Consider the following 25,657-nt stretch of genomic DNA (forward strand, 5'->3'; position numbering starts at 1 on the left):
TTCTCACTTATATAGTTTTTGAAAAATTTCACAGAAAGTCACTCATTTCCAAATTACTTCAAGTAAAAAATACTTAACTATGATATTTTTAAGTGATAAGCTACTAGTTGGTATAGATAATACAAATCATTTCCTTTAACTCATCTTCAGCTATACATTTTCACACCTTGAACAAATCTCTAGATCTCTCTCATATCGATGTGTTGGACTTTTACAATGAACATTGTATATGAGGGTAAAAAAAGACACAAAGCGACAAGGGACTTAATTTAGGATAACTTTAACAAAATAAATTTAACATCAGAAATATAAAATTAAATATTTTTGTCACATCAACAAATAAGATACAACATAACAAAGAAATAAACGATAGAGACTAAAATAGTTAAAAAACTATAAATTTAGAAACTAAAAGATCTATCTTGAATTATAAGGAATAAAATAATTAAAAATAAGTATGTAAACTAAAAAATATCTATTTTAAATATAAGATTAAAACTTTCCAAAATTCTCAAAATTTTCATTACTTACTATAATTCAGTAGGATGTCATGATTGAATAACCTTGTGTTACCCGTCTCCCCCTTTGACTTTCTTACAACACAAAAATGTTTTGGTCTTTAAATACGGAGATTATATTTGTAGATTTCAGTTGATTGCTAACAAGTTGTGCCTTTGTTATATATGTCTAACACGAGCAGTGATCTTCTTTTATCATCATAATTTTCTCAGCTTTCCAAGAATTGGTTGTTGATTTTCTCTTTGATCCATGATGTTTCTTCGTTGGTGCTGCTTTGCATGTCTCTTTCTCTTGGTGGGTTTGAGAGCTAATGCTCAGATTTATAGAAAAGTTGGACAGAAAAAGCTCCCTTACTGGTCAATAGTGGTGGATCCATCAGGGCATGGAAACTTCTCCACCATACAATCTGCCATTGATTCAGTCCCTTCTAACAATAAGTATTGGGTTTCCATCAAGATCATGGCAGGTACCTACAGGTAAAACTAAAATATGTATTCTCCTCCTTAACTATCCATCATGAATGCATAATGAACTATGAATACATGTGACAAGAAAAAAATAATAATATTACCTTCATCTAATTTCTATAGTGTCACTCTTAATCTCAACTAATTCTTTTTTATATTGTCCATGAAAAATAAAATATGATATTAGCATTGCATAAGAGAATATTGGTATACATTTTTTCCAACAAAAATTGAAATTGTTTTGATATATGCATAAGAGAATTAATATAGCGAATAAAACTACACTAAGGGATGATCATCATTTTTTTTCATTATTAGCTGGTAAAAGAAGTTTCTTTTGTAGTGTAACTAAGGTATGATGATAATGTAATAATTGAATTGATTGTCATAAATCCTTAATTAGAATCTCAATGGGTGAAATAAAATGTTTCTATTTTTGTTTGTTTCAGAGAAAAAGTGACGATTCCTAATGATAAGCCTTACATCATTCTAAAAGGAAAGGGAAAGAGAAGAACTGTTGTTGAGTGGGGTGATCACGATAATACCTCGCAGAGTCCTACGTTCACATCCATGGCTGGGAATATTGTTGTCAAATCCATGAGCTTTAGGGTGAGAATCTTTTGCTTACTTTTTCATTTAAATATTTTTTTTATTATTTAAGTTTAATAAGGAGGTGTAATTTTTTTTATTGAATCAATTCTCATAAAGATAAAATGATACTTTCAACGGTGATCTCATGTCCAAAACAAAATCTTTAGATAAAGAATATAAGTGTCTAACCAATAGAGTTAACAATTTGCGGTTAAATCATTTTTCCTTGGCATCAATAGACAAATCAACACTGAATTTCATTTTTCTTAATAGAATTTGCTTCTAATTTTATAGCTAGGTTGGTCATTCTCATTTTCAAATTCTTTCCTTTTCCTCATTTATATGAATATTTTTGTAACATTTTTCCTTATTTAAATATTGATAAGAATATATATATTTGGCAACGAATTTGCTTAATTCATGTGATATTTAAGAGATAGATGAACAAATATTCGTCTTAAATCATATAATATTGAAGTTAACCCAAATAATACTGATTCACGAATTATTCATGGGTTGGATGTTATTTTACCTCGGTCAATGAAGGAATGCTCTGAAGTGAAATTCATTCCATGAGAAAAAAAAAAGGTCAAAAAAAGGAAGAAATATGGTATTTTTTTTCTTCTCAAAATTTATTCTTATACCCTTTTTTTTTTTAAGAGAAATGAGAGTGCAACTCTAATTTTCTTGTTCTCAGTTATAAATTTTCAACATTCTATCTTATTTATTTTGAAAGTGCAATTTTTATTTACAATTTCAAATTATCTTCCATTTTTTTTATCTGTATCTTTACTTTTTTAAATATCAATAATTAAAATTTTATATCCCAATTTAAATTATTTATTGTAAATATAAATTATAATGTATATAATCTAAATAAAAATTTATCATAAATTTTAATTATAATATAATTTATACATTTAAAAATATTTATTTAAAATAAAAACTTATTTGTATAAAATAAATATTTGTCCTATATAAGATTAAAATACTGAATATATATTAATAATGCTAATTTTCATGCATGGTATGCTCTACCACGTTTTGTGTGCCCTTGTTTCCTACTTAGTTTTCCCTCCCCTTATTGCAAATGAACTGAAAAGTGAAAATTGGACGAAAACTAAAATTATTTGACCAAGGTATTGTGGTTTGGTCTGAAGTGTTTGGGGGAGTTCGTTCGAAAACCAATGTTGATTTCTAAATAATTAACTTATTACTATTATCTTTGAATATTTCAAAGTGAGAAAAAGCTTATTATATATATATATATATTTTTTTTATTTATTTTGACAAAGATCAACAGGGCTCCAATTGATTATGAACAATTATTTGGCTTAATTAAGAAGTAAATAATTATATATAGTTCAGACTTTGGTTAATTTTTATTAAGAAAAACAATATTGAGTTAATTTGTGTATGTGGAGCAGAATTCATACAACAATCCAATGAATGGTAAGAGCAATGTTGTAGCTGCTGTAGCTGCGATGATAAGTGGCGACAAGTCATACTTTTTGAGAGTTGGGTTCTATGGTTTTCAAGACACTTTATGGGACGACGCAGGAAGACATTACTACAAGCTTTGTACCATACAAGGTGCTGTTGATTTTATCTTTGGTGCAGCCCAATCTTTATTTGAGGTAATAATTATTCTCTATAATTTTGGATTTTTTTTTTATCTTTATATTTACAGTTTTAAATATAAGTTGAACACCTCTATTCCTGTCATTATTATATATATTTTTTTTATAATATTATCTTTTGTATTGATATAATATAGATATTCAACTTTGTGTTTATCTTAAACTAGGTCCCTTATCATTTGTGTCTCTTATTTAACTTCATCTACGAAGTCTGAATCTTAAACCTTTACCATATCAATACAAAAGAGATGATTTAAAAAAAATAACTATAAAGAATAAAATATTAAAAAAGATAAATATAGAGACTAAAGAGATATATTTTAAACTAAAGGATTTTAAAAAATAATAAAAATAAATATAGACTAAATATATTTATTTTAAACTATAAAAAATAAAAATAAATAAAAATAAATATAAATATTAGGAAAGATATTTTAACCAAATAAAAATTATAATAACATCATCAATTTTACACTTGTCCATATTGCACCGACTTCTATTGATAAATCAACTCGAATGATTCATCTATAACATGCCATATGAGAGGTTGTATATAATAATAAAATACATTGAACAAAATATATTATAGCCAATTAATTAGTATGCATGGACAAGCATTCCTATGTAAAATTATGATCAAATTTTAAATGGTTAATATTAAAGCACTACTAATTATTAACTAATTACTAATTATCATTTTTAGTATAATTATTTTTTTTATTTGGTTTAAAAATAAAAATTTAATATAAATGATCATTTGGGGTTGAATGATAGTATATAATTATTTTATAATTGAGCGTATCATTTATTTTTTCAAATTTTAATATATTGATATTTTTAAATTTAAGTAAAATTTTGTGATGAATAAATATATTAAGAGATAAAGGTGTCAGCATTGTTAAACAATGGTGAAATAATGTATTTTAGGAAAGAATAAAGTACAATGGGAGATATATTTTGGTTGTATCTTAACTGCAATCTATGTTAATGGGAAAGATTTTATTTTGTTAAATAAGAGTAAATTATAGAAATAACAATTTATTTGAATCAAAACATATATTATTATCATTACTATTATTAATTTATGTTTGTTAATTAAAAAAATAAGCATAGAGATGATTCAAATGATTGATTCCTATAATTTCTTCATCTGTAATTTATTGATATTGGCAGAGGTGTTCTATATCTGTGATTGGTGGGGCCCTAGATCCGGGCCTTCCGGGCTTTATAACGGCCCAAGGGAGAACAAATTCAGAAGATGAAAGTGGGTTTGTTTTCAAAGAATGCAAAGTGTTTGGAAATGGGACAACATACTTGGGGAGGCCATGGAGAAGTAATGCTAGGGTTTTCTTCTATAAGACCAATATGTCCAACATTATACAACCTACTGGTTGGAATGCATGGAATTTTGCTGGACATGAGTATGTTCCCTCTTTCTTTTTCTTTTTTTTATTTATTTTTTCTGCACATGAATTCATTTTTCAATATAATGTAATGATGGTTATGGATAAACTTATATATAAGCTAATTTATAAAAGTTCTTTTTTATTAGTTTTTTGTTTAAAATTTTACTTTTAATTCATGCAGAAACTTATATTTGAATTTTTCTTCTTATTTATTTTTCTCTTAGAACCATAGAAATGTTTTTGGAGAAATTTATCTAAACAAACTCAATGCTATTGTGTAGCTTTTACAAAAGTTATTTTTTGGCTTATGAAAATGTTTTATGGTTCTTTTTAGTTAAAATTATTTTAGTGAAATTTGTTGAAGTAAGCTTTTTCTTATTTCAATAAGTTTAATAGTTAAATTTACAAGATAATTTTTAATGTAAAATAAAAACTTATATATATAGCTCTAGACTGATTAAAACTTTTTTAATTTTAAAATTTAGTTCAAAGCTAAATATCTGAACAAAAATTCTATATGTAAAATAGAAATTATTTGGCAATTTTCATTTCTTTTAACTTATAGAGATGGTCTTAATTAGAGAGACTAAGAAGAGATTCTTCATTTCTCTGTCTCTGCATGAATAAAAACTGATTTGATAAATTTTTACATCTAAAGATCAAATTGAGAATTTATGACGTGTAGAGACTAAATTATATTTTAACCTAATTTTTATTTCTTAAATTCTATTTATTTATTTTTTTCTTTTTCTACTTTAGAATATTATTTCCTTTTGAAGAAAAAGAAATCCCATAAATTTAAAAAAAAAAAATCTTCCCTTTTGTTTTGAAAAAGAAGAAATAGTTTTCATTTGAAATTGCCAGGAAAAAAAAAACCACTTGAATAGATATACATTCTTTGGTAGAAAATGCACATCAATATTTCAAATCAATCAAATTGAATTTCCTAAGATGCACAAGGAGTTGAAGTTGATTCTCTTTTTCATATTTGGGTATCATAAATTTGCAGGGGTGGCATAACATTTGCAGAGTATGGAAATTTTGGAGCAGGTTCAGACACGTCTAAGAGAGTGAATTGGACTAAGAAATTGGATTTAAAAACAATTGAGAACATGACAAACACAAAGTTCATTGACACTGATGGGTGGCTTCAGAACCTACCCTCCTAAAATGGAAGCTGCCACAAAAAATGTACTGAACAAACAGCAGCTTCAACTATACCATTTGTAGTTCTTTAGTAGAATTAATTATTTGTGGTTATCACTCATCTTCATGTGACATTGCTAATTCTTTTGTTAATAAAAATTCTAGTTACGTGTTACATAAAAATTAATTCTAGTTTAATATGTGGTTATCATTCATCTGTATGTTTTTATCTCAAATCCACATCACATTTAAAAAATAAACGTAAAAATTAGTGGGTTTAAATATTTTTTTCTATAATATTTTAGTGTGTTTTTTTAGGTCCTGGTGTGTGTAATTTTTTTTTTCTATTTTAGTTCTTATAATTTTATTTTAGTCTTTTTCAATATGCTATATTTTCAATTTAGTCCTGTAATATCTTTTTCACTTTGAGTTAGCCCTTTGAAAAAAAAATTTGTTAGACAATAAAAATAAATTATTAACGTATTATAAGGTTATAAATGAAAAATTAGTATAAAAAAGAGAAATTTTTAGAAAGAACGTTTGAAAAAGGTTTATAAAGACAGAAATTGAAAAGGCAATAGTTAAATTTACACAATGAAAATCATATTTACGCAAGTTACTGATAGTGGTTTTAATTTCAACACACAAGTTATTATCTAGACTAATCATATTAGTTTATGAAATTAATAAATTATTAAATAATTTCTTATAAATATAAATTGATAATTACATTAGTCCAAAATTCAAAAGATATTTTATTAAAATAATAATATTATTATATTTAAATACTAATGACAATATAAATAATTAAATTTGAAAACATTTAATATATTTAATAATTTTTTAATTTCATAAACTAATATAATATACCATATCTAGGAATGTCAACCGGCACTCCAGCAGGTGGATATGAGTAATAATCCATCACTATTTGTCCTATCGACTAAATATATATTTGTCTCAACTTTTATATTCGTGCAAATATTCATTAAGTAGGGTACTCTTCATATTTTTTTTAATATCTATAATATATGTAGATATTCATGGATATTTATTTTCAAATAATAATTTTTTTAATAATAATATCTTTAAAATAATAATTTAAAAGTAAAAATTTAAATTATTCAAATATTATACACAATTTTATTAATTAAAAAAATTTAATTTTAAAATTTTTAATCATTAAAATACTTCATTTAAATATAATTAATATGTAATTACATTATTAAATATTAGCAGAAACCCACATGTACGAATAATACATATATAGAAAATACATGTATTTATTATCGGTAGATATTTGCATATAAATTTTTTTTTGTTACATTCCCAACCATTTCAAACATGTAAAATAAATGTACAAAAATATGTTGAACTTTTATTTAACACGTTTGTTAAGGTGAACTCACACATAGGTTCACCATGTACAGTGTAGTGTAGCAGCTACAATGCCAATAAACAAGGAAAAAGAGTTTTTTTTTAATATTTTTTTAATATTTTTTATCGAGGACATAAACTCACAGTGGGTTCCCATTTGCAAGGCCCAAAAGGAGGGTGACTAATCCTATTTGATTGAAGGACTATGTGTGATAGGATTAGTCAAAACTTATATTTTTCTTGCTTTCAATAGGTGTTTAATGTTGAATCCTTTCCTAAATAAATATTTTAATAATGATAAATTTTTAGTTTCATATTTTGTCAAATAAGAATGTTTATGAATAGTATTAACAATTTTGTTTAAGTATTTCAAATTTAACATTATATATTTAAGAGTATTATAAGTGTTCCAATTTGGAAGAACTTTAATAAGCACAATTATGTATTTGAGTTGATGCAAAACACCTTGGTCATAGGTAATTTATGTGTGCACAAGTTTGATGTATCAATGAAGTTCAAGTTGAACATCAATCTTCTTTTAGGGAAGATGCCTCGAAGACCCTGTACATTAGCTTTTCTAGTAGAGCCTCTAAATCAGAAAGCTTCAATTCAAACTCAACTTCTCAAAAGACTAATACAGAAGATCTTGTTCAACAGGTTACTTAGAAGCACACTCAGAAGGAAGCTTCAGAAGCAAATTGCTTTTTAAGGATATGCTGACAACACCAGAGTAAAAATACAAGACGATGTCAACACTGCTAAAAAGTTAGGTCAACTCCAATAGACCTATTTTGGAGTCTATAAAAGGAAGACCAAGGGAATTGTTTGAAGTAAGCAAGATAAAAGAGAGCCATCAAAATACAAGCTTCCATAGTTGTAATCCTTACTTCATACTCTATGTTGAGGGATCTCCACTTCTACACTTTTGTAAACATTCTTCTAATAGAAAAATAAGTGAGAAACTTCCTTAATGGAAACTCCTAATCAAAGAGAATTTGTGTAACCATAGCCGTTGCTAGAATACACCAAAGCTTGATTTTGTAAAAAGGCTTTCTCTACCTAGATCTAGTGTTCAGAGGTGTGAAAGTTTTAACCAAGTCGTTAAGTGAACTCATAACAAACAGTTGTGACGGTTGTAGTCTCAAAAGGTATTTGAGGAAGGAATCTTAGCAAGTGGCTAAGTGGAAGAACACAAACAGTAGGTGATTGTGTTGTGTGAACATGAATCCAGTAGGGGCTAGTGTTGTAATAAGAATAATGGTTGCTGATAATAATGAAAAATATCACAATGTCTGTGAAAGTATGATGTATCCCAAATTTGGGTGAACCAATATAAATCTTTGTTTACAATCTTTCATACCCCTATCCTTTTACTTGCTTTCTATTGTTTACTATAAGTTGTATATCTAGTTGATTGGATCACTTAAAGTGTATGAGCAGGAGCTACAAGAAGAACTCCAACCTAAGGGCAAATTTGTGGCTCTTAAGGTTAGCTAGAAATATAAATCATTAAAAACTGAGGAAGACTCAAAATCAGAAGATGTTTAAGAGAACTCGGAAGATGATGAGTTAGCTCTTCTAACTAGAAGGGTTCAAAGACTACTCAGAAGGAGAAAAAGGATGAAAAACATCTTATTCATAAAGGATTCTCCAGTTGACAAAACCTTAAAAAATGAAGTAAAATGTTATGAATGCAACAAGCCAGGACACTATGAATTATAATGTCCACTACTCAAGAAAGATGAAAAGAAAGGAAAAATGAAAGCCATAATGGTCACTTGGGATGATTTAAAATAATTATCTTCTAATGGAGGAGAAGAGAAAACAACAAATATGTGTTTGATGGTAGATTCTAACAAAGAACATGTATGTGAATCTAAACCTGGACTATTTAAAAATGATAAAGAATCATTATTTGCTTTTGATAATCTTCTAAAAGATTCAAACCTATTAGCTCATAAATGTGCCTCTCTAGAAGGGGAACTTTTAATTGCTTAGAAAAAAATATGAAGGTCTGTAATTAGATAATGAACTTTTGAACAAAAGGAACTTATGTTTAAGAGATACCCTGTGACACCCTCTACCCCACATACATAATACAGAATAAATATAAAGTACATTCTAGAGTAAATAAAACTTTCTTAAAAATGAGGTTTCAAAATACATAGATAGAGAGTTCACATTCATATTTCGGAAATCGTAGTCCAATACGGAAATGATGACAAAATAAAACATCAATCTTTCCTAATAATAGTAATGAAACTCCAATGCTAAACCTAACTAAGCCCTGATGTCACATATCCTATCAGAGCATGCCTAACTGAAGCCTAAGCCTCATCACCAACATCCTCATGCTGATGATCACCTGCAACACAATTTAAACACAGACAAATAACAACAAAGGAGTGAGAAACATCTCACTCAGGTTCAAGTGCAGAAATAAAGGTTAGATAACACACACACAACAAACATAAGTCACAAGTACAAATCACATGTAAACACTACGCATACAAAATCAATATCACTTGCACACTCATTTATTATGGAATGATGTCATGGACTCGACTCATAAATGCATGCATGTGGCGCCATACGGAAGTTTCACTTTTTTCATCACTGGTGACCCAAGGTACACCTAAAATAAGTCATTTCATGACATTGCCTGTTACATCACTAGTATGCGGCATAAGCTGCACACCTGGCATAAGTTATTTCATCACATTGCCTGTTACATCACTGGTATGCGGCCTAAGCAACATACATGGCATAAGTCATTTCATCACATTGCCTGTTACATCACTGGTATGCGGCCTAAGCAACATACCTGGCATAAGTCATATATGCATATGATGCATGTCTCACATTCACAATTACATTGACTCAACACTTCACATTTCATTTCACATTTCATATCATATCTCATGTCACATTATGTCACAATGTCATATTAAAGATCATATATGTTCACCTTTCACATTCTCACATCATATTCTCATAGTCTCATAAAGAAAATTCTCATCATCATATACATCAAAATGATACATAAATCATATTCCTAATTTTACCTCATAGGGTTTCCCAAAAGAACCTACAAAGCACGCTAATTCATATCAAAACTTATATGATTTTGAAATCAAATACATATTCATACATCACATCCAATAAGGAACACAATGAAAGAATTAGAAAGTAAAACAGAAAATATTCCTATTTTGCCTGTTTCTCATAGGGTTTCCCGTAGGAACCCATATAGCACTCTAATTCATATCAAAACATGATCATTCTCAAAATCAATCGCATATCTACACATCACATTCAACAAGAAGCCCAATAGAACAATCAGAAGACAAAACAGAAAACGTTCATATTTTGCCTGTTCCTAGAAACATGCATCAGGCAAGGGATTGAGGGTCAATCCTATTACCCAACATTTATTCCCGCACCCTGAGCGAGGTTTCTCACTCCCCCCTTACCTGGATGAGCAGAAGACGAATGGTCTTGGTGTGGTATAAGATCGTTCCTGAGTACTCTTCGTTAGAGTTCTTTGTTTCTCCTCTTTTTTTTTTCCTAACCCTTCAGAATGCAAATGAGGCAGCGCTACCTGACTCCTTTCTTAAAATTAATCCATTGGGCTGGGTCAACCCAACCCGTTTTCCTTCTCTTCTAACCCACTTCTCTTTTTTCTCAAAATAATTAAATAAAATAAATACATGTATATTATAAAATATTTTTCCTCTATAATAATAATATATTTATGACCCAAAATATAATAATATAATTTCAATAACAAAATATCATATAAAATCAACCTTCTCTTAAAACATAAATATTTATTTAAAAACACTAATAAAAATACTTATTTAATACGTACAAAATAATTGTCCCAAACAATAATTATTTAAAATGTACAAAATAATATTCCTCTATAATTATTAAAATAATTATGACCAAATACCATATAATAATAATAATAATAATAACCTTTTTGAAAACTGGGTGTTACATACCCATTTTAGTATGTTTGAACAATTAAAAAAAAACTCACCAAGGAAATGAAAGTTTTAGAAAATGAAAATAAATCTCTCAAATCAAAGTTGAAATTTTAACTCAAGATCTGTCAAACTTTGTAAATGAAAAAATAAATTTAGATAAGTTAATTGGTGATAAAAACATTTCCAAGATAGAGCATGCTTAGGCTTTAAAGAAGATAATTAGAAGAAGGCTATATACAATCAATCTAAATTCAGTTAAGCCAGAAAAAGGTGTTCCAATTGTAACAAAAGGGGTCATGATACTTTAAAATGTTATTGGAAAAATAACATGGTCAAAAGGATGGTTACTAACATGAAAGGACCTAACAAAGCATGGGTAGCTAAATTTCTTTTAGTTTCTGATGCACAAAAACAAGAAAAGGTAATAGTTCTTGGATAATGGATGTTCAAGGCATATGACAAGAGATAAAAGTAAATTCTTGATCCTTAAGAAGATGGCAAATGGATGATCTATATATCACATTTGAAGATAATAGAAAAGTAACAATAAAAGGCATTGGAAAAATAGGTAACATGAATATGCCCAAATAGATAATGTATATTAATTATGTGAAAGGGTTAAAGCATATAATCTTTTGAGCATCAACCAACTATGTAATAATGACAGTGAAGTTATGTTTGAACCTAATGCATGTTAGATTGGTGAAAAGGCTTCAGGAAAGGTTCTCTTCTCTAGAGGCAGAGAAAAGAATTTAAATACTGTGTATCTAGAAGATATTCTTGACCATCTATGTCTTGCAATTATTGAAAATGATAAATGATTGTGGCATAGAAGAGTATGACACATAAATATGAAAACTCTGTTAAAATTGTTTAATTTTGATCTAGTTAGGGGGTAGTCAAAGATTAAATATGATAAAGATAAATTATGTGAAGCATGCAGTGAAGGGAAACAAACAAAATCAAGTTTTCAATCCAAAAAATATGTAATTTCTCAAAGAGTACTTGAATTACTTCACATATCTGTTTGGACCTACTAAAACACATAGTCTTGGTGGAAAGAAATATGTTTTTGTTATTGTTGATATTTTTTCAAGATATACTTGAATTTTATTTCTTCCTCATAAAGATGAATCTTTTCAAACCTAGTTCTATGAGTAAAAGGATCGTTTTCTTCTTTTGAATCTTGTTCTAAAATCCTAGCAGAACATAGTTTCTCCATTACTTCTCTTAGTCAAATGAATCCTAATTATCTTTGTTGAATAATACAAAAAAAATTATATTAAAAAAATCTTGGTCGAATACTACAAGACTTTTTTTATTAATTTTTTTAAATCCTTTGAAATTTCAACCCAATAAATTCTTCTAAGATTCATAATTTCTAAAAATTTTAATCATTTTAAACACCAGTATCAATACTAGAATAAAAATTAAAAAATTTTACATAGTTATGTGGATATACTAATGTTTATTATATTACTTTTTTCTTTTTAAAGTTATAATACTGTATATTATATTGAATAGTTATATGGATACATAAGGGGATGTATTGGATTTAAATTTCAAAGGATTTTAAAAAAATTATTATAAAAAAGTTTTATGATATTTAATCAAGATTGTTTTTAATATAAAAAAGCCATGTAGTAATCAATTAAGATAATTAAAATTTTTTTAAAGTACATTAAAACATGATGGTATTCAATTAAGACTTTTTTGATACACTTAAAAAAAAGTCAACAATATAAAGATTTTAATAAATTATTTTCATAAATGGATTTTGTAAGACTATTTTAATAAAATTTACATACAATTTACTCATTCAACAATCTCACAACAACTATATTTCGCATGATTTTTATTCTCATTTATTTATTTTATTTTATTTTCTTGCCCGTCCTTTTTGTTTCTATCTCTTTTTCCTCTCTCTCATTTTCTTTCTCTCCTCGCTCTCTTCCTTATTTCACCTTTTTTCTCTCTCTCTCTCTTTCCTATCTCATATTCTTTTTTTGCTCTTCCCTCTTTCTCTTCTTATATCTTCTCTATTTCATATTTCCTTTCTCCTTTTGTTCATCTTTTATTTATTTTTCCCCTTTTCTTTTTTTTTTTTTCCATCTTTTCTCCTATCTATTTTATCTATTATATTTTTTTGTTACATTTTTATGTATAATTTATCAATATTTTTTTTATTAAATATTTAATACTAATTTTGAATTATTAAATATTATATATTTTAAAAAAATTAATTATTAAAATTTAACAAATTTTTATTTTTATTAAAATTTAATATTAAAATATCATAATTTTAAACATATATTAAAAATATATTTGTGACAATTCTACCAATTAATGAATATCATAAATTTGAATATATTATTTAAATTCAATAATACGAACTTAAAAATATAAATGGATTGTATATAGATAAATGTTACTTGAGAAGACATGAAAATAGAATCAATTATTTATTAAAAGATCAAAAAATTGATTGATTTTATTTTATTTAATCAAACTTTGTCATTTTTTTATTAATTGTATTATCATATTATCCTTTAAAATCTAATAAAATCCTTTCAAATCTTATAAATTCTTAAGATACAAATCCATTATAATTCATATTATAAAATCTTGATTAAAAAAATCTTTGAAAGAAAATCTCAAATATCATTACATTCATGTATAGTCTTTTCAAAATATCTTTAAAAAGTCATTAAATTCCTATAAAGTCTTTTAAAATCCATAAAACTTTTATGTGCTAAAAACGTTTTATGAAATCTCAATCCAATACACTACTCATGTCTTATGTTGTTGTTTATGTGTTATTATCCGTAGTGACTGACTTACATTATAGTAAGAGTAGGTAGATGCACCCCTCACTTTAATTAAATTATTAATATATGTTTAAAATATTATATTTTGTATCTGTTTTTTTTCATATATTAAACCCACTAATGATTGTTGTTGACATTTATATTTTATTTTGTGTATATATGATGATTATTAATCCACCGCTACTTATCCGACTCTATCTCACTAGAGATGAAAATAGGTTAGATCAGACTTTAAATATACAGATCAGGCTCATTCTATAAAAGTAAAGCATAACACCTAGTCTATTAAATATTATAAACATTTTTTTCTAAGCTTGTCCTAATATTTTTAAAAGTCTGATTTATTCTATTAGTTTATTTTACATTAACAATATTAAATAGGCAAATAAATTTAATTTTAAATAAGTCAAAAATGTATTTTTAAATATGTGTGAGTCTTTTCAAACTTTTGTGATAAAAAATAATTTATTCTATTATTATTATTATTATTATTATTATCAAAATTTAGAGTTTACAGTAAAAATAAAAAATAGCATAAGAAGAAAAACTTATACATACTCATGTACACTCACGCACAAGTATAATGAAAGAAGACAATCTTATTAAAAAAACATTTTTAAATATTTCATATATCGCATTTACAGTTATTCTAAATAAACAACCAAGAATATGGAGGAAAGAAATAAGTGAAGATATGATAGTTAGATTATCTATTTTCTATTTATTAATTTCGTATAAATAGACAATGTAAAACATTTAATTAAGTTAATGAGAACGTAAAAAATATTAAAAATTTAATTTTTGTAGTACAAATTTATTTATTTAATTATATTATTAATAACTTAATATGTATATTTTTTTATTATATTATATAGATAAATAGGTTAAATTATCAAATCTAACAAAAATTTCTTAAGTCCAAGTCTAACCTATTTAAATAAATATACTTTTTTAAAAGCCTAAACTTGATATTTTTTTTATTAAATAAGTCAAGTTAGGTCAGACTTTAAATAGACTAAATCATATGCCCCTTATTTAAGGCTTGTCTTATTTTCACCCATATATCTCACATCAGAGTGAGACATTTCTCACTTTCGTGTTGTTTGTTGTATTCTATGTGTATTTTGCAGATGATGATCATCTCGATGAAGATGATGAGACTTAGATGTGACATCAGGACTCTTAATTTTTGTTTATGATATGATTCATTTTTGTTTCCTTTGAATTGCAATCACTAGTGCAAAAATAAGATTTCTTGACACACTTTTTATGTTGGATGTTATTCATAGGACACAAAAAATGACACAGTGACATACTTGTAAATATGTCAAAACATTTTATGATGGATATTGACTTACTTGTCATAAAATTTTCTTTCTATAATAAGTAAGTCAACATCTGTCATAGAATGCGTTGGTAAACCTTCGACTCTAACCTTTCTGTGACGACTGTGACTTGCTCATCATAAAAGGAAATATTTTATGGCGAATAAATTGTAACCCACCATAAAAGATCTTGTTATTACTCACGATGAAAGTGTTAACTTAATTTGCACTCCATTGATTCATCTCTTTCTCCAAAGGCAACTTAGAGGCGATTTTTGACGACTCCTCCGTGTATGTTACTTACTCATTTTAGTAATCATTGTCACAAAAGCGTTTCAATGACCACTTTTCCTTCCGTTTTCCTTCAATTCGGTGAGCTTTTCTTCAGTTATCCCTCTTGCTCGCTCCTAGGTTCGTAGCTAGCTTTTCTTCTTCTTATTCCATGGTTTTTAGGATCTGTGGTTGATGCATATTATTCTAAATATAGGTTTTCTCATTATCATTTTTGGTTTGCTCATTACCATTTTTGGTTTTCTCATTACGTGTTTGCTCATTTTGGGTTTGTTCATTAATTATCTATTTTGCTCATTTTAGATTTTCTCAATACCGGTTTCGATAAAATTTGTGTATGAGTCTATATGCACATAAAGAATTGATTTGAACATTAGTTAGATATAGAGTTTGTGTGGTTCCTTTAAGATATGCATAATGATATAGATAACATTATTAGTCAATTTAGATAGTTGACAAAATTATAGACAATCTTAAGTTAGTTGAAACATAGAAATTTAGAAAGTACTATATTAGGCATTTTATATAATATACTCTTAAATTATTTGAGATATAAATAATATACTCTTAAATTATTTGAGACATTAATTTAAATACCTTTTAGGTACCCGTAATTTTAGACCTTTATGTTAATTAGTAACTTTATGTTAGTATAATCAAATATAAATTATTAATTTTGCAATATTAGGCAATAAGAATTAAAATTTAAAAAATATTTTTATTACAATTTAATTTAGTTATAATTAAATGAATACTTCAATTACTACTAATTTAATTTTTGTTGTGTTGACATGGTTAATTACATGCATATATTATATTGATTTTATATATGAGTTTTAACTAAACATAGTTATATTCTTAGATAGCTCAAAGTGTTCTATTATAATTGTTAAGAACTTTAATTTTTCGTTTGAAATTGAATACAATGGTTCCACAATTAGCATATAATCATTGTTTTAATTTTTGAATTGTCCGTTTGGATAGTTTGGAAAAATATATATTTTTATAGTTAATTAATGTTAAGTCTCATTTTAAATTTTATAAGATTTCAGCTGATTTTATTTCATGTTGTTTTTTGGGCAGATACTTGATTGCGATGAATTTGATGTCACCACTTTCATTTTGTGTACTTAGAGATCAATACGAATTGTTGCCAAAATTTTGTCAAATTTAATTTATGAGACTTTATCTTTATGTATTAATCAAGTATAACAAATTATCTTTTTGAATGGGTACAGTCACACCTTATATTAAAAAGGTTGACACAGTTTATGTCAGACAAACGCACTAATGGATCAGAGTTGAATAAATTATTTATGAACAAGTATTGAATATGAGAATAGAGTGGAAATTTTTTTTTTCTGTTTGCACAAAAAAATGTTAAACAATAATAAAAGATTTTATTGTTCTTGTGTGAATTACATCAATTCGCAAAGCAACTGGTAGACATTATACGAGAACATATTTTATGTGGTGGATTTTTCAAAAGCTACACAATATTGACATGACATGATGAATTGTTAGACTTGCCACACAAACAAGTGTGTCAATTACAAAAATAATTAATAAGTCGATTTAGAGATGGATGATCGACTAAAGGACATGATTTGTGGTGTTGGCTTGATTCTTTCAAACACACATTTGTATGATAGTTTTGTGTATTGATATAGAGAAACTTTTGTATACAAACGACCATAATTTTACATAGTTGTTCGTGACGTTAAGAATTTTCAATTTAAGGAAAAAAATGGATAGACTTATAAAAATTTCACAAAATTGATCAAGTTTTTGAGTGAAATGTTTCCCGTTTAGGTAATTTCTTGTAATTCTCGTGTTCATTACACCAAAACTACTAAATTATTTGTTAGACACCTCATTGACTCATACATTTTAATTTTCAATCTTCGTGGGTTCTTTTTTTATAATTTCATGAAACCAATAATAATTTTATTCTATAAATGTTTTTGATTTATCATTTATTTTTGTAGGTCTTTGGAAGCAAACTTGATCTTGCGGGGATTCCTCCAATAGCTAGGGAAAAACTTCGATATATTGCCTCAAAATAAGTCAAACTGTCAATCAAATAGTAATTAGAGTTCAATTAAAATATATTCAACTATAATTTATTTATATTTTATATTCACTAAATTATAATGTCTATGTCAACCTGTTAATCATGAATACGACTATTACATGAAACAAATGTTCATCATCATTATTGACAATATTAAGGAGTCATGGAGGGAGGTAATACATTTTTAAATCAAATTAATTACTTTAAATGATTATGTATCAATTTAATGATTGACTAATATTAAACTTATCTTTATTTTGAATTAATTGTAGATTTTCAAAAATCAAACTCCATTTGCCCATGATGACATGGAAGATATCCACACAAGATGAGCATCTTCTTTTTCTTGAGTCAATATATTAAATTATCATATTTTGTATCCCTATTATGACGGATATTAATTGACCACTTGACATAGAAAATAAACTTTCTATATATTTTTTTTGCTAAGCAAAATTGAATTAAATTAGAGGAATACAAGGGGTACTCCAACCCATATACATAACATAACCAAAGTAAGTAGTGCACCTCTAACAACAGGAGGTAATTAATGAAAACATCTATATTATGTGTTGATCTGTTATAGAATGTGTGAACATTTTATGTCATCAACATCTATATTACGTCTCAAGCAGACATAAAATGTCTTAGTCATATTAGTGAATGATATATGTTAGCTACTTGAATTATAGTTAGTAGTTTTCTAGGCGTGACTAATCTCCTCGTTAAGTTGGAGGCACCTCAAAGGATAGGATAGCTGGCCCCAAGATTTAACGCGACTGCATACACAAGGCAGAATTCGAACTCCTAACCTTGCTTAAGCGTGGATCAACCCCTAATACTGAATCACACGCTTGGAATTATACCTTTTAAGGTAATTTGATATGCAAAAGAGAGAGGGTCACAATAAAAATTAAAAGAAAATAATATTTTCAAAATATTTCCTATAAAATGTAGAAACTTAAATACAATGAAATCACATAAGAAAATATTTTTAAAAGATATTTATTTTTTATAATAATCCAATTTGACGTAAGATAAATGACCTCTTATAAAGGATGATTAATAATTAATTAATTGAGAATAATTTTTTTTCTTGAAAGAATCACTTGAGAATAAATAATATATATATATATATATATATATATATATATATAATATAATGTGATAGAATATAAATAATAATTAATTGAGATGCGGTGAAAGGAAAAAAGATATATTATTTACGTATGAAAAAGTCTTGAAATCGTTCAAAGAAGAAAAAAAAAAACCTTGAAGAGAAATAGGAAAAATATTAAAACTCTAAAAGTTAAAGCATTAATTTGTTAAACAAAAATAAAATATTTTTTATATTAAAATATTTTTTTTTCTTGACATACATTTATTTTTTGTTTTGAAATTTTTCTTAAATTTTTATTTGCATAAATTTTTATTTCGTTTTAAATTTTTGTCATTACTTTTTTTACTATTTTGAACATGTACTATTTTAAGGAAAAAAGTTATTTAATGTTTGACATGTAATTCAGATAATTAAAAAAAATATCATGGCAGAAACAAAAAACAAATCAATATTTTAAGAGACTAAAAATTAAAACAAAAATATTTTAGAGACTAAAATTAAAAAAAAAAAAAAGATAAGTATATTTAAAAAAAAAAAAACATTTAAGCCATATTTATATAATAATCTTCCCTTGATCTTCAAAATATGATTCATCTATTCAAACTCTATAAAGGGAAAATAATATTCATATTTAAGAAAATTCTGTGACTCATATACAGAAAAAATCCTCCTTTTATATATAAACCTTTCAGTTTCCTTAATTGAGTTTACCACCATAAAGAAATTTGTCTTTAAATGCAAATTCTCATTCTCACAAGAGTGCCGTGAGACATCTTCATTTCTACTCTCATTCATTGAATTAAGCAATCAACAAGAGTCGAATTTCATTCCCAAGTCTCAAAAACTTGTTTTCTCCCATCATGTCTCTTAGTAGCTATTGTTTATGTCTCTTTCTTTTGGTGGGTTTAGGAGTAGAATTTGCACATGCTAATTACAATGATAATGGTTATGGTCATCATCAACATCAACATCATCACCGTCATCGTGGTCGTCATGCCCGCGATATCAAAAAAAATCCTGTAAATACAGCAGCTTCTCATTACCAGACAGTCATCGTGGATCCATCTGGGCATGGAAACTTCTCTACAATACAATCTGCTATTGATTCTGTCCCTTCCAATAACCAGTATTGGGTTTCCATCCACGTGAAAGCAGGCACCTACAAGTAAAATTTACAAGCAACTTTCTCTCTTATATTCAATGAAAATCACAATTTAATTTATATATATTACACATACACATGTTATATTCTATTATTAAGTTGCTGAAACTGAATAGACACCAAGAAATTCAAACTCTAGATGAAACTAGATATTTAAGGTTTGATTTGAAATTGAAAAATATATTTAGTCGTTATGAACAAAATGGGGGTGAGGTATAAAGAATACTGGGTTCTAATACATGTAGAACCAAATAGTAATATTTTGTATCAAAAGAGATGCTAAACCCTAAATTGTGTGCGTAAATGTACATAAGTGTGCGTGTAAGTGAGTAACTGTAAGTCTTTGATACTGACGTATTGTGTTCTGTGTGGAAAGGGAAAAGTTGCTTATCCCTTATGACAAGCCATTTGTCGTATTAAAAGGAGAGGGACAAAAGAGAACTTTTGTTGAATGGCAAGATCATGAATCAATTGCACAGAGTCCTACATTTGCAAGCATGGCTAACAATGTCGTTGTCAAGTCTATTACTTTTAAGGTGAGAAATATTCTCAGTGGTTTTGCATTAATATCATTTTTGTTTACTGTCATTGCACTAATTGTTTTTTTTTTTTTTGTGTATTTATTTATTTATCTCATTCTATGAAAAAATTATTACTTTGAAATTTTTTTTATTATTTCTTTTATTATATATTTTGGCTATACATATTCTTCTCTTTTATTTATTTTTTCTGTTTCTCTTTAGTTTTATGTAGTTAACTATAATGAAAAGTTTTATGTCAATTATTAATTCATTTCTGCCTAGAAATTTATGCTATTTGTTACAAAGAAAATCATATGATTCTGATTAAACATTGAAAATCTGTTGGTCTAAGAAGTTATAAAATTCTTGACAAAATTTTTGGTGTATAGAATATCCTGATTTTAATAACTATAACTAAAAGTCAATAAGATAATGTATATAACCTGTGCAGGGGGTATATTTTAATTTCTTTTTACATATTATTTAATTTTTTTCCTATACTGAAATATCGTCGCCAGAAATTTTCACCATTAAAATATAAATAAACCAAATATTTTTAAAAGAATATTATTTCTCAATTTTAAAATTTTACTTTTAATGTCACTAATTAATAGTGGTCAATATTTTTTTAATTAGAGAAAACAAAATTGTAGAAAAATTTAGACAGGTCAACGTTAATTTTTAGTCATATTTATTTATATTCATTTAATGAATTTAATTCTAATAAATTAAACAAACTTTTTTCCATCCTTTTAAAATTTAGAATTTTTTTTGTTCTTAAAAAGTAAATAATTTTAAATTTTAGCCTTTGTAATATTTTTAATTTGATTTCCATCCCTTCAAAATTTAAATCACTAATTTTTTAATTTTAATATTTATTTTAAGAAAAATAAATAACATTATGTTTAAACATTTAGTTGAAGTAGTACTAGATACAACTTAGAATGATTATTTAATTTAAACATAAATAATTGATGAGTATCATATATTATTATATATAGACAAAAATAATAATTTTTAATTTTAAAAATTAAAAAATAAAGAAAAATTATTATAGAAAACAAAATCAAAATTTATTTATTTTATAAGGATTAAAAGTATATTTAAATCTAATTTAATTTATACATAGTCTATTGTTATATATATATATATATATATATATATATAAATTTAATAATCATTCTGAATTTTTTTTAATGTCTTGCTGCATATTAATCCAGTTTTAATGATATGTTATTTTGTGTTTTGATTGTTTGAGGCTGATTGATTTTTGAACACAGTAACTAAAGTTGGCTCTATGATCTGGAACAGAATACATACAATGATTACAAAACTGCTCAGAACATGGAACCTGCGGTGGCTGCAATGATAAGCGGCGACATGTCATACTTCTATGATGTTGGGTTCTATGGTTTGCAAGACACTTTGTGGGATGATCGAGGAAGACATTACTTCAAGTCTTGCACCATTGCAGGTGCTATGGATTTTATCTTTGGCACTGCCCAATCTATATACGAGGTAATAATGATCTTGCTTTCTCTTTTGTTCTTGGTTATGGTTAATTATTTACGTGTATGACATTTAGTTTTACATGATCATTTAAAAACAGTCACTAGAGGGTTGAGTTTCAAGTTGGAAGGGGTCAAATAAAAAAAAGTAGATATAATTTTTTAATACATATATTACTTATATTTTTATATAAAAGAATTCTAATTTTATTATAAAAGTCTATTAAATCAGAATAAATTATGTTAATCTCTATATTGTATTTTATAACAATAATAATCAATAAATTTTGAAAAAAAAATAATTTTAAATTGTTAGAAAGTAGAAAAAAAATGTAATCAATATAAAAGACTTTATAATGCAATAATTTACAACGTCTAAAATAATAATAGATTTTTAAAAAAGAAAATTATTAATAGTGTAACATTTTGCCTAAATAAAGAAAAATATATAAATATCTCTACAATAAATATTATATAAGGAAAAGTAATATATTTATCTAAAAAGAGAAAAAAAAAGTCTTATTATCTTCCCAATTAACTAATACTTAAAATATATAAAACTTAGATTTTATTATTTCTACTACCAAACTCCCAATACGATAATGAACTTATTATTATTATTATTATTATTATTATTATTATTATTATTATTATAAACAAATTTAGGAGTCTAAGGCCCCCAAACCCTTTTACATCCATCCCTAGTTTAGCATCGTATGCAGAGTTTTTTTTATTTAATTTTTGTTGTCGTCTTTATAATTTTTATGATAAAAAAATAGTCATTAAAAACTATAATTACGGAATAATAATATCAAAACCTTTTAACTTCCCAGAACTATATTATATTTATTTAAAATTATTTTATAAGTGCGAGTGCAATATTAATTTTGTTGTAGAATCCGATTAGTCAATAGTATATTATATGCATTAATGACTCTTATTTGAGAATAAGTAGATATTAATTATTAAGATATGGAATAATTGTTTTAAATATACAAAATAAAAACATATTTAAAGTATATATATAATAATTTTTTATTTTATTTTGCAGCAATGTACCATATCCGCTATTGATGCAAATCTAGGTCCTGCCATCCGTGGTTTTATCACAGCACAAGGGAGAGAAAATCCAAACGACACAAATGGGTTTGTTTTCAAGAGTTGCACTATTGTCGGAAATGGTACAACTTACTTGGGAAGACCATGGAGAGGTTATGCTAGAGTTCTTTTCTACAACAATATGATGTCCAACATTATTATTCCAGAAGGTTGGGTACCATGGAATTTTGCTGGGAATGAGTAAGATCCTTCTTCTAAACCCATTTTGTGTACATTCATATAAATACGAGTTTAATAATGATATACTAACAACCAAAATAATTTTGCATTGTCATTTCATTACAATTCACATAATTATAAGTTTGTTGAGTTAATTATATAATAATTACTTTTGGTATTCATATAAACTGTAATTATATCGACCGATCACCATTAAACCCTATATATATATATATATATGATTTGTTTATTAAAAATGCATTAAAAATAAGAATGGCCAACATTTTTTATGTTTCATATTTTTTTTAGTTTATTAATTTTTGCTTGGGGTTATTATGGAATTTCATCTATGTGGATCTATTTTTTCAGGGGTGGCATAACATTCGCAGAGTATGGAAATTCTGGACCTGGTGCTGACAAATCCAAGCGAGTAAGTTGGATGAAGAATTTGGATTCAGAAACCATCAATATGCTGGCAAGTACGAGCTTCATTGACAAAGAAGGTTGGATCAAGATCGAACAACAGTTCTAAATCCCTTTGAGAAAAGCACATGTTCAACACCAGCATGCATGTGTAACATTTTATAAAGTTTGTGTACATGATTGCTTATTTTAGTCTTGTTTAGATGTGAGATCTGAAGTCCCAAAACTCCATGTTCATACTATTCATCGTGTGTTTTGATATACGTTGATATAATTAATATAGAATCAACGTGAGTTTACACAATTATAAATTTGGATAAATAAAACTTCAGGATTGATTTGGTTTGATGAAGAAACTAATAATATAGTTGCTTCCAAATAATCGTAAATTCAAACATCTTGAAATCAATGTTATTAATAGTAAAACATGCGGTAAACGTGATTAGTAAATGTGATTCTGAATATTTTGGATACAACGAAATTGATCTCAGACATATTAGAAGTAAACTAAACATACTTTTAACATTATCCAAAATCATGTCTACATGACAATTAGTGACAAATCTTTTATTTAACAGTACCTATCCCTCATGTTTTTTCTTTCTTTCTTCATTTTTAATGAGTATAGACAATTTTTCATGTACGATACTCTTAATAAAATAATATAGGTTTAAATATATTTTTTAATTCTTGTAATTTGAGTATTATTATTTTATAGTCATTTTAATTGATGTTTTATAATTTGGGTTGATGATTGAATTAATCAAGATGTTTAATTAAATGATTTTATCCTTTAATTTTTAAATAATAAAAATTAATTATCCTTACAAATACAAGATTTGAATTTAAGATTTTAAGGTTTGAAGATCAACTATAATATATAACAAATATTTTTAATTCTTAAACACCTTTATTAAATAAAATATAAAAGTACATATTTGTAATTCTTAAACACCTTTATTAAATAAAATATAAAAGCACAAAGTGTCTCAATTCCATTAATTTCTATAATGTAAATTACTTTTTCATTTCTATTTTGTTAATTCTTTTCTTTCTTTTCATGCTTTCATAAAATTATTACAATCTTATAATTTTAATCTCTATAATTTTGTCTTACTTTTTGTTGTATAAATATAATTTAGATTATTTATTTTGTAATTAAATTAACTTTTTCAAATTTTTTACTAGTCCACACAAGATAATGTATTAAAACCCCTCCATTTTTTGGGGTATGGTATCAACTCCCAAATAAAAAAAATTATTTTAATAATATTTATAATATAAGTTTAATTGATTTATTTAATTGAGTTTATAATATAAATAAATTGTGTTTTAAATAAATAAAATAAAATAGAGATAAGTTATGGGTTTAAAAGAAGCCTTTGAGTTTGGACTCTTGAGCTCAATCTAGAATCTTATTAAAAGAAAGACAAGAAGAGTTAGGTCAGATTATGTGTTAGTTTTCTAGGAATCCTAAGAGTCCTTGTAGAGAAAAACCTAGTTCTGATCTTCGAGGAACGTGTAGCGAAGCCTCGAAAGAATGGAGATTGTGCCTATGCATTGGAGATTGCCATCTAAAGTAAGAAGGAGAGTGAGATTGTCTCACTTTGTGAGTGTGTATGAGAGGTATGAGTAGTGAGGTGACCCTTGAGTCTCCTTATGGTTTATAATTGCTTGTGATTAATGGAGTTGATGTGATATTGATTGAATTATTGTTGCATGAGTATGTATTACCATGAAATTTTGTGATTGATAATGATGTCATGGTGCCTCTTTTAGGGGTTAGGATTGTATGTATGAACATACCTCCACATTAGGTGATTTCTCTCGGTGCGATTTACCTAATAGAGTTTCGTTTGTTGGAATCGAAACTATACGTTTGAGGCTATAGTTTAGGCTTAAGAATCACATAAAAATGTGTTAGATCAATTGGATCCCTTAGACTATAGGTTTTGTTGCTAAGAAACATTAACATTATTATAAGACAAA

General features: G+C 26.3%; 2 protein-coding genes across 2 annotated transcripts; both read left to right on the forward strand.

Annotated features, from left to right (window-relative positions):
• Positions 1–641: 641 nt before the first annotated feature.
• LOC109812973 (putative pectinesterase 29) lies at positions 642–5,967 on the forward strand. The gene is made up of 5 exons (XM_083067023.1): positions 642–995; positions 1,436–1,595; positions 3,005–3,214; positions 4,391–4,638; positions 5,633–5,967. The coding sequence occupies exons 1-5, from the start codon at positions 769–771 to the stop codon at positions 5,790–5,792; spliced, it is 1,005 nt and encodes a 334-aa protein (XP_082923149.1). The 5' UTR covers positions 642–768; the 3' UTR covers positions 5,793–5,967.
• Positions 5,968–18,911: 12,944 nt separating this feature from the next.
• On the forward strand, positions 18,912–24,611 carry LOC109812989 (putative pectinesterase 29). Its single transcript, XM_020377082.3, has 5 exons — positions 18,912–19,941; positions 20,315–20,474; positions 21,771–21,977; positions 23,019–23,266; positions 23,615–24,611. The coding sequence occupies exons 1-5, from the start codon at positions 19,637–19,639 to the stop codon at positions 23,775–23,777; spliced, it is 1,083 nt and encodes a 360-aa protein (XP_020232671.1). The 5' UTR covers positions 18,912–19,636; the 3' UTR covers positions 23,778–24,611.
• Positions 24,612–25,657: the final 1,046 nt, after the last annotated feature.

This window comes from Cajanus cajan, chromosome 11, assembly GCF_000230855.2.
Source record: "Cajanus cajan strain Asha chromosome 11, NIPB_CcT2T_4, whole genome shotgun sequence".
Taxonomy (NCBI): domain Eukaryota; kingdom Viridiplantae; phylum Streptophyta; class Magnoliopsida; order Fabales; family Fabaceae; genus Cajanus; species Cajanus cajan.